The sequence below is a fragment of the Galeopterus variegatus genome, unplaced genomic scaffold, assembly GCF_000696425.1.
Source record: "Galeopterus variegatus unplaced genomic scaffold, G_variegatus-3.0.2 Scaffold860, whole genome shotgun sequence".
NCBI lineage: Eukaryota > Metazoa > Chordata > Mammalia > Dermoptera > Cynocephalidae > Galeopterus > Galeopterus variegatus.
In genome coordinates, this window is record NW_007726971.1 from 122,305 (window position 1) to 132,765 (window position 10,461).

Below are 10,461 nucleotides of genomic sequence, written 5' to 3' on the forward strand. Positions count from 1 at the left end.
TTGTTTTTTTTTTTTGTCCTTTCTGAGACCGGCTGCACTGCGCTCAGCCAGTGAGCACTGTGAGTGCANGGGGGGTTTTTTTTGTCCTTTCTGAGACCGGCTGCACTGCGCTCAGCCAGTGAGCACTGTGAGTGCACCGGTATCCCTATATAGGATCCGAACCCGCGGTGGGAGCCAGCACCGCACTCTCCTGAGTGCGCCACGGGCTCGGCCCCATATATATGTGTTTTGAGCCAGCAACTCCACTCTAGCACATTTTTACCAATACTTTGCAAATATATGTACTAAGTTGCTCATTGCAACATCGAACAGCAAAATATTGAAAACAGCCTTAGTATCCACGAATAAGGGACTGAATAAATATTTGAATATCCATACAAGAATATTAGAATACTAGAATATTTCACTGTTTAAAAAAGAGAGAATGGCAAAGCTTTCTAAGTCCTGATATGGAACAAGCTCCAAGATACATTAAGTGAGAAAAGGGGCACAATGGTGTCTGTAGCATGCTACCACTTTTGAGGGTGAAGCAGGGGATAGTGGCTACTAACAGTTGGATATACATGAATTTTCTTGTATAATCTTAAAGGACATACAAGAAACTAGTAAAAGTGGTTAACAAGTGAAGGAAGGGGATGGATGGAGGGAACTGAGTGGTTAGGGGACAGGTTTGAGAGTTTGCACTTAGAATGTTTTTATACTTTTTTTGATTCTTGTGCTGTGTGAATTTATTACTCAAAAAAATTCTACGACATAATATAGTAAAGTGTGTACCACTATGGAAAATGCTCGTGAAATATTAATTGGAAGTTAAGATGTAGGCCAGTTGAACTTATGATAAAACTAATGCTAAATTTAGCTCCTTAAAAATGATTCTATTTTTTCCGGCCGGCCAGTGGCTCACTCGGAAGAGTGCGGCGCAGGTAGCGCCGAGGCCATGGGTTCGGATCCTATATAGGGATGGCCGGTGCGCTCACTGGCAGAGCGTGGTGCAGACCACACTGTGCTGAGGGTTGCGATCCCCTTACCAGTCAAAAAAAAAAAAAAAAGATTCTATTTTTGCCAGGAGAGGATTCCTTTAGTAATGGCTTGGTGCCAGTTATGGGCATTCTTTAGATTTCTAACTCAAAATGTCATTCATATGTGTAGTCCTTGAGCCTTAATGTTTTCTTATCTGAAAGTAATATTTTATAGTTTTGTTTTTGGACAGATTATTATGAGGAAGAGAGTTTGAGTTTTACTCAATTCCACATAGCAGTCTTTGATTTATCAGTATGGAGAGGGACATTAGAACTAGAAAGCTTTGTGCTTGTTCAGTAGTTGGAGGACTTAGAAAAATGAATTCTGAAGCTGATAGATTTTTATTGGAGTACAATTTTGGTTTTGTTTTTATAAAATTGTAGAGAATAAGGAAATTGAGAAATGAAGGTAAGTTAAAATTGTTTTTGAAATGGAAATATAATTCAGTTTTAAGCACAGCATTTATGCATCCATAGATTTATTGTAATGATTTTCATTAGTTTTGATTTAAAATGTATAATTCTCTTTCAGAATCAATATAATCTAGCAAGAGCCCAACAATCCTATAATTCCATTGTACAGATACATGAGAAAAATGGTATGTTTAATTGAATAAGTATTTATTGCCACTTATGAAGTTTTATATAACATACTGATTTTTATCCTGCTTTATTTTTCTGGTTTTGCTTTTTAATTTCATATAAAGTACTGTTAGCACAGTGAAGATTTAACTTGCACTGCATTAAAATCTTTAAATGAATCTTTATAACACTGTGTGCTTCATTTAAATTCTTTGTATCCTCAACACTTGACCTGTGTTCCTCTGAGTCAGAGTCAAGATTTTTGAGTAGATTAATTAATGAATCACTTTACTCACTTGAAATGTATGGTATTCAGATAGGAATTGAGTTAAAGGCAACTCTTTATAGGTGGGGTTCTTGTTATTAGCTGAGCAAATGCTGTCAGGATCATGAACAGCTGTTTATGAAACATCTTCACACTTCTTAATGCTTTTGATAGTCTTACATATTATCTATTCAAGTAAGAGTAGCTCTAATTTCAGTCCACACTTAATAGTACTTGAGTTGTAAATTTTTAAAAAATTAAATATTTCTTAAAATATCTTTCATAAGCTTTATTGGCCTATAAATTTTGCTTGTATTCACAGTGCACATTTTGAGTTTTTGTCTCTAACAATGACATTCAAGAAAAACAAACAACTAGACTTGGAAGACCTATATTTCTAGTGCCATTGTGTGACTCACTAGCTCTGTGGCCCTGAGCAAGTCCCATTATTAGCCTCAGTTTCCTCATCTCTAAAATTGTCATAATGTCTGTTTTGCCAGACTTTTGAAGAAAAAGAGTAGTATGTATGTACAGCACTTTGTATCTAAAGTGCTGATAAGATATTCACTGTAGCAGTGGTAGTGAAACTGATGCCTTTTTGTGTGGAATAAAAGGAAGCGATTTTCTTTCAGGAAAGTATTTAAAGTAATGTGTTCTTTGCTAGAAATGTGGCAGTTTGTGACAAGATTTGTATTTTGTGTTCATTTTTAATGACAAAGCAAACTTTTCACTTTTTCAGTGATTGCTTACTTCTGGAAATAGTATTTAAAACAAAATTTTCAAGCTGAAGAGGGAAATGATGAAATTTGAGGATAAGGCCAAGTTTTCATAATAATTTCTAGGACACTAAATTAGCAAATCTAAAGATACCTGTATACTATTTCATAACCATGTGTATGCTTTCTAAATCTTGATATATTCATGCTATTCCAATGGCAATTTTATACCAAACAGTACTTAGTCTAATTTACCTTTCTTTATGTCTTTTTTTTTTTTTTTTTTTGCGACCGGCCGCACCGTGCTCAGCCAGTGAGTGCACCGGCCATCCCTATATAGGATCCAAACCTGCAGCGGGAGCGCTACTGCGCTCCCAGCGCCACACTCTCCCGAGTGCGCCACAGGGTCGGCCCCTAATTTACCTTTCTATAGAGAGCTTAGATTTTTGTGGAGTCTGGCGAACAGTCACATTTTTTTCTTTTCTCTTATTATTTCTTAATGAAAGCATTACAACCGGCATTCAAAAGTGTTTATAGAAAATGCTGTATTTGAGAATGTGTGGGTGTGTGTAAGCTTAGCCATGATGAAAGTGCAATAGATTCAGAATCGGGAAAGATGGATTCTAGTTTTTTTAATCTTTTTTAAATTTAGATTTTATTTTCTTAGTTGGCAGATAAAATTGTATGTATGAGTATCCAGTATAGCATGATGTTTTGAAGTATATATACATTATGCAATGATTAAATCCAACAGTTAACATATGCATTAACTCACATAGTTACCAATTCTGTAGTAAGAACACTTTATATCCACTCTTAGCATTTTTTTAGAATATAATATACAGTCTTGTTAACTATAGTCACCCTGTTGTACAATAGATTGATGTGGATTCTAGTTTGGCTTTCACTATTAACTCTGATCTTAGGCATAATCATTTAGTCACTGCACCTGCTGCGATGGCTTTGTCCTTGGTGAAATGACATCAGTGCACTGATGACAGTCCAAGTTCCTCTTATTCTGAAATCCCAGCATTTTGTTTGGGGGATAGTTTTTTTAGTGAGGTTTACTTTCAAATACAGAATTAAAGTGATATAAAACCTAACATGTAGTCTAATATTGCACACTGTCATCTTTAGTTAGGAATGCCCTAATATAGAGATCTTTTGTTGAAAACTCAAGTACAGTTTACTCATAGAACATAACTTTAGTATTGTGTGCATGTTACCAAACCAACTGTAAGTTTAATTTTTACAGTAGGTTTAAATACAAAAATTATGAATAGAGACTATAGCTAACTTTAATAAATGACAGTTCTCCTAGTTGATTTAAGAATTTAAATATTTTAACTTTTTTTTTTTCCCATTCTATTTCAGGCTGGTACACCCCTCCAAAGGAAGATGGCTAAATATGTTGACCGTAGTATGTTTGGACCAATGTTGCTTTAAAGAAAATCTTTCCAACATGCAGACACAAGCTTTGAGTGTCCCTATAACAGCAGTACTGAAGACGTTAGTTAATAGATATTTTAGTGGATAATCTGTCATCTGACATCCAGTATAAGTTACGGCTTTTCATTTGGCTCATTTTAGGTATCTCGGACTGAGCAGTGGGGCCTTTACTGTATTTTTCCTGATAAATACACATACTGGCCATTCCTGATGATCTCTTTTTTCTTGAAAAGCGAAATCTTTTAAACAGGCAAGTCAACATCAGGTTACTGAAGCTACGAGTTTAGGGTAACTTTCCTACATTGAGCCCATGGGTTACAAGGATTTGCAATATACTGCCCCATTTAGGGCCAATATAAGTTTAATTGATGTTTAATATTGGTTTAGAAAATTTAAGCTCTTGTAAATCACAGTAGCTTTTTCAGGTCTAAAACCATCTTATGATATTGCCAAAATAATGACAGGAAACCTACTCATTAAATTGTTAAACTTTTTTTATGGCTATGTGAAGATATGAGTTATTTCCTGAAGATTTATTCTTAATTGAGTTATATTGTACTTTTTCGGCAAAACAAACAAGGCTATGCCAATTAAGGCTTATAAGCAGTAATTTCCACTGGGGCATCAGAGTCTTGCTGGGCTGAATCTGCTTCTTGTTGGTTCAATATTTCTTATGAAGAAGAGCCACAGCATAGAGCTTAAAGTTATTTAAAATACTAAGTCATTTTACGTTTCCATTTTATTAACGGGATGTTGCAATTATTTGTAAACTAATAAACTTATATAGTGATTGGCACAAAGACTCCTTGAGCAAAACCTGCACAGTTAAATACAAAAAGATACCTAATTTGGAGACTCTTAAATTTTTTGCTGTAGTCATAATAATGGCTTTTACCAATTGAAAGACTAATAGGAACTCTACATATGTTAATTCTTTTATAAAACCTGACTCAAATCAGTGTACTCTCCATTGTATTGCCTTACCTGAATCAGTCCTGTTTGGTTGGTAATAGATCTTTAAATACACCCAGGTTTGATTTAAAAGTAAATTCTAGTTATTAAGCACTTTTAAAAAGAAATCCAATCCTGGCTGTTTTGCTCAGTTGGTTAGAGTGAGCATTTGGATCTCCATACTGGCCAGCTGCCAAAAAAAAAAAAAATCCACATTTTCCTGCACAAACCAGTTACAAAGTTCAAAAGTGTTTCTTATACATTTGCTTTAAGATCCAGTTTTTAACTTTGTAAACCACATCCAAGAGACTTGGCACTTCTGCATTATTGTGTGAGTTTAATTTTTTTTGATTCTATTTTAAGGACAGTAGGTAAAGATTTTCTGGCATTCTTGTTCAGTTGGTTACATTTGTATAAAATTCCAATTGCCAGTTGCTCACATAACAAGTGACAAGGCAGAATTCTTTAAAACATTAAAGTTCCTTAAACCTAAGGCTAAATCTTGAATACATTATTGAATTCTTTAATATCCGGATGGCTAGCAGATTGACAGCTGCACATTTGGCATGCTTTGTTTTTTGGATTTTATTTTTCATTGCAGATTTATTTGGCAATGTACAGTAAATTTTGTAAACTTGCATCAAGTTTATGAATAAAGAACCATTCAAAAATTACTTTGTCACTTTTCCCTCATAAGAGATACTCTGTGTAAGGTATCTGTAGGCTCTATTGAGTTTCTGGAATAGGATATTTGAGGAGGGATGGGGTAAGTGGAGGCTTGAGAGGAAGAGAAGCAGATTGACAAACAAGAGAAAGCTAGAGAACTTAGAAATAGTGTGTGCGCACTTTGTATATACTCAGCTTTTCCTCAACCTTTTTCCTCTTCCACACTCATTCTGTGATATAAATTCAAGTGCTACTTTGTTCATGGCTGTCCCTAGTTTCCCCAGTTACAATCATCTGCTCCCTCTTTAACATATCTATGGCCTTCTTACACACAATAGTCAGGTTATCGCACATACAAGAAGTCCAGAGGCAGGACAACTCCAGGCACCATAATCTGGGCTCTGCTCTACTTCTTTGAGATTATTCCATGTTGAGTTCATCTTTGGATTGAAAGTTGTTTGGATGTGCAGTCACCTTACTTGGTCCAGAGGTAGGTAATGGCCCTCTCTTCTGGTGCCTCTTCATGAGGTGAGGAAACCTTTAGAAGCTCCACCCCACCAAGCACACCCACCCCCTTTCCCCCATTTCCTTGGCTAGAAAAGGAGCCTGTGCCCACTCTAAACCAATGGCTGGTGAAAAGAATGAAGACATCTCGATTAGTTTGGACCAGTGGTTCTCAAAGTATAATTGGGGGAATCCTGGAGACCCCTGAGACCTTTTCAGGAGGTTTTTAAGGTCAAAATTATATACCGAAACATTATTTGCCATTTTTGCTTGCACTTTCATTCTGTCATGAGTGTACAGTGGAGTTTTCCAGAGACTACATGACATGTGATGTTGCCACAAATGGAATTCAGAAGCAGATGAGGATCCAGCTGTTTCTCATTAAGCCAGAAACTAGAGATTCGCAAAATGTAAAGTGATGCCGCACTAATCACTATTGAGGGGAGGAGGATCTGGGAAAGTTATTTTCCATAAAAATGTTATTTTGTTAATGTGTAATGGATTTATTAAGTGAATATTAGAAATTGTTTTAATTTTTAATATGGTAAATATTGATAGACATAACACATATAAGCTCTGGTTATTATGGATTGAGTATGTCTCCCCCCGCCAAGTTTAATTTGTTGGAGGCTTGGTTCCCACTATGTGTGAAAGTGTTAAGAGGGTGAGATCCTATTATGGTAATTGAAAGATGGGGCCTTGAAGAGGTGGTTAGATTGTAGGACCATGCTAGTGAATGAATTAATAATGGTGGTCGGGTGTGGTTCTGAGGGCTTTAACAGGAGAGCACATGAGACTGTCTCTCTCTGCTCTGCCATTTTCTGCCACCCCTGCCTTGCTGTAAAGCCACCACCAAAGACCACCCTCACCAGATGTTTTCCGTGGACTTTGGACTTCCCAGCCTCTGAACTGTAAGCCATAAATCTTGTTTTCTTTATAAATCACTCAGTTTCAGGTATTTGTTATAAGCAGCAGAAATGAACAAATACAGTGTTGTCAATATTTAAGACTATAAAAGGGTTCTGAGACCCAAATAAGAACCACTACTTAGATCAACCAAGCTCACTGTAAATTGGATATCAAAATCAGCACTTCTTCAGCAAGGAATCTGCTGGAGTAGGAGATGTTAGGTGACATGCAGCCGCCTCTGCTGTGCTTCCATCCCGTCTATCTTTGGTTCTCCACTACAGGTGTATCAGATCACTGGAAAATTTGTTAAAACACAGATTGCTGGGCTTCATCCCGTGTCTGATTAAATAGGCCTGGGGTAAGAACCGAGAATGAAGAACGAGAAAGAAACGTAACAGCTCTCAGGTGAATCAGATACTACTGGTGGAAAACTGGTGCAGAATTTGGGGCTTGCTTTCACAGCACTGATCCTATTCAGCCACCTAGAATGACAGATGCTGTTTTTGCCGTTTCACACATTGAAAACTTGAAGGCTACAACAACGAGCTCACCAAGTTCACAAAGTATTGAATAAAGGCGGTGATTTTCACATACTCAGTTTCTTAAAAGCAGATACTCCGTTCAAAATTTGGGCTCATGCTCTTTAACAGGCATTGGGATTATAAAGACCAATACATACTGCCTTCAAGGAACTCATGAATTAGACAAAGATGTGAACTGACAAAGAAAATACAGCGCTGCAACTGCAGTGAGAGGCACAGGGGGAGGAAAATACATTTCGACTACAGGATGCCTCCTATAAAGTACAGGGAGTACTACCGTACGGAAGGCCACAACCTCCCGGAACCGGAGAGCGACCCGAGACCTGCGCCGGAAACCCGGTGGTCTGGAGTCAGGCGAGCGCCCCCGCCCTAGCCCCGCCTTCCCCATCCGGCCGGAAGTGGCGCGCGCGCCTGCTCAGTGCGCGTCGGCGGGGCGGTGGTGTGCCGGCCGGAATAGGTTCCTCCGAGCCGCCGTAGTGCTTGCTCTAGCGGCTCGGTGAGGAATGGAGCCGGTGGCCGGCGGCGGTCACCGCGGCTGCAGCTCCTCCGCAGACCCACAAAGCACCTTCGTGCTGAGTAACCTCGCGGAGGTGGTGGAGCGTGTGCTCAACTTCCTGCCCGCCAAGGCGCTGCTGCGGGTAGCCGGGTGAGGAGAGGAGGCGGGAAGCTTACCTCGGGACCTGCCGTGGGCATTCCCACGCTGGCGGGGTGGGCAGAGACCGTCGGGACCCGGGGTGTCCTCGGCTCCCTTGCCCATCCCGAGGTATCCCTGCTCTAGTGCTCCCGGGGACTTCCTTGAGGGGCGAAGTTCCCGCCAAGTTCGCGTGCCGCCCTCCCTCGCTCCGAGTCAGCGTCCTGACACCTGCGTCTCCCAGGAACTTTGGGTCCCGCAGGGATCCACCGCTGCTACGCTAATGGGTTGGGGTCTGTGGGCCGTGGGAGAGATGAAAAGGAACGGCCGCTCGAACCCTTTGTGCGTTTGCATCCCCAGCGTGTGCCGCTTATGGAGGGAGTGTGTGCGCAGAGTGTTGCGGACCCACCGGAGAGTGACCTGGATCTCCGCAGGCCTGGCCGAGGCCGGCCACCTGGCGGGGCATTGCCTGGTCCGCGTGGTAGCAGAGGAGCTTGAGGCAAGTAAGAAAGGGTGTCGTGCACAGTCGGTTCAGGGGTGGTGAGTCAGTCTTTGAGAAGTAATTTTTTTATCCCAACTTTGCGTATGTACGGCCTTATTTTTGTTAATTTGGGGGTACATTTTCTCGTGCCGTGAAAAAATATTGTTAACGTCAGTTTTAGTGACTGTATTGTAAGGATGTGTATGACTTATTTGATCGTTCGTCAAATGTTGGGCATTTTAAGTATCAAAAGTTTCAATATTATTATAATGCTGCGCAGAACCTTCCCTTCACTTGCTTCCCTTGAAGCAAGTATTGTTGTCTCTGTTTTGCAGAGAAGGCATCTAGGTGTGTCTTGCCCAGTGTTATAACTGGAAAGTCAGGAAAGGAAACTTGAACCCAAATATTTAACCCCCAGTCCTGTACTCTTGCATCTCTGGGCCCCAGTTTCAAAACACCTAGAGAGGTAAAGACTTGGACTGTGGAGTCAGAGGGACAGTGAGGCCGTGGTACTTCACAGGGGAGTGGGAAGATGCCCTTTGAGAATGAATTGCCAGTGTGATGCTCTATCATTCTTTATGCTTTAGTATGTATTACATATAAGCAAGAACATTCTACCTAACCACAGTGCAACAAAATCAGGAATTATCACTGACACATTTCTACCATCTAATCTTCAGACTCCATTCAGATTTTGCCAGTTCCAGTAATGTTCATCATAGAAAAAGGACTCAACTGATAATTGCAAGTTGCTTTAAAGTGAGTCATGTTTCTTTAATCTCCTTTGATCTGGAACAGTTTCCCAAGCTTTTCTTGACTTTCCCACCCTTGACACACAACGAGAATTACAGGGCAGTTATTTTGTAGAACATCCGTCAGTTGGCCATGTCTGAGGTTTCTTATTAGATTTAGATTATGCATCTTTGGCAGAAATACCACAGAAGTGGTGCTGTGCTCTTCTCATGGCATCCTGTCAGGTGACATATGGTTTTCATTTTTCCCATTAGCAGTTATATTACCTTTGATTACTTGATTAAGTTGCTGTCTGCCATATGTCTCTATTGTAAAATTATGCTTCCACTGTATTTAATAAGAGTGTAGTGGTGAGATACTTTGAAACTATGAAAGTGTCCTGTTTAATTTATCCAATTGTTTATTTATATCTATATACTCTTGATCTCTTATTCAATGGGGTATACTCTGTTACTATCAGTATTTATTTTGGTGTTCAGATTGTCCCCAGTTTGGTTAATAGGTACCCCTTCAGGCTGGCTTCAGTGTGTTTTAGAGATGACTCCATCATCTTTGAGCCCTTCCTTGCTATCTGGCACAAGATGTCCTAAGCTTATCTTGTTTTGTCTGCTTCATTTCTGGAATTGGCCATTTCTCCAAGAAGCCTTGATTCCTTTTAGTGGAGAACGGTATTTAGAAACCAAGATCTGGACTCTTTAAGTGTACTCATTGCTGTTAAGGGATTTGCTGCTATAAAGCCCAGTCAGTAGACAGAACCTAGGAATATATGAGGGTACTTCAAAAAGTTTGTGGAAAAATGAAATTAAAAGATAAGTGCGCCGCTTGTGAAGCGCGGCGGCGCTCCCGCCCGAGGGTTCGGATCCCACATACAGACCTGTTCCCGCTCACTGGCTGAGCGAGGCACGGGAGCAACACCGAGGCTTGCGATCCCTTTGCCGGTCCCCGGTCCGGTCCGGGGGCAACACTGAGGGTTGCGATCCGTTGCCGGACACG

The 10,461-nt window shown here is 40.1% G+C and overlaps 2 protein-coding genes across 3 annotated transcripts in view; both read left to right on the forward strand.

Annotated features, from left to right (window-relative positions):
* UBE2Q2 (ubiquitin-conjugating enzyme E2Q family member 2) overlaps positions 1 to 4,529 on the forward strand; it is a 56,932-nt gene extending 52,403 nt beyond the window's left edge. Inside the window, exons 12-13 of one of the 2 annotated variants that reach the window (XM_008572982.1) lie at positions 1,552 to 1,618; positions 3,957 to 4,529. In XM_008572982.1, coding sequence (XP_008571204.1) covers positions 1,552 to 1,618; positions 3,957 to 3,988 — 99 coding nt within the window. In that variant the 3' untranslated portion in view covers positions 3,989 to 4,529. The remainder of the gene's footprint in view (positions 1 to 1,551; positions 1,619 to 3,956) is intronic. The other variant, XM_008572983.1, reaches the window with a different exon arrangement.
* A 3,472-nt stretch (positions 4,530 to 8,001) lies between these two features.
* FBXO22 (F-box protein 22) overlaps positions 8,002 to 10,461 on the forward strand; it is a 37,265-nt gene continuing 34,805 nt past the window's right edge. The window contains exons 1-2 of the mRNA XM_008572984.1: positions 8,002 to 8,249; positions 8,595 to 8,733. Of these exons, the coding sequence (XP_008571206.1) occupies positions 8,107 to 8,249; positions 8,595 to 8,733 (282 nt within the window). The 5' untranslated portion in view covers positions 8,002 to 8,106. The remainder of the gene's footprint in view (positions 8,250 to 8,594; positions 8,734 to 10,461) is intronic.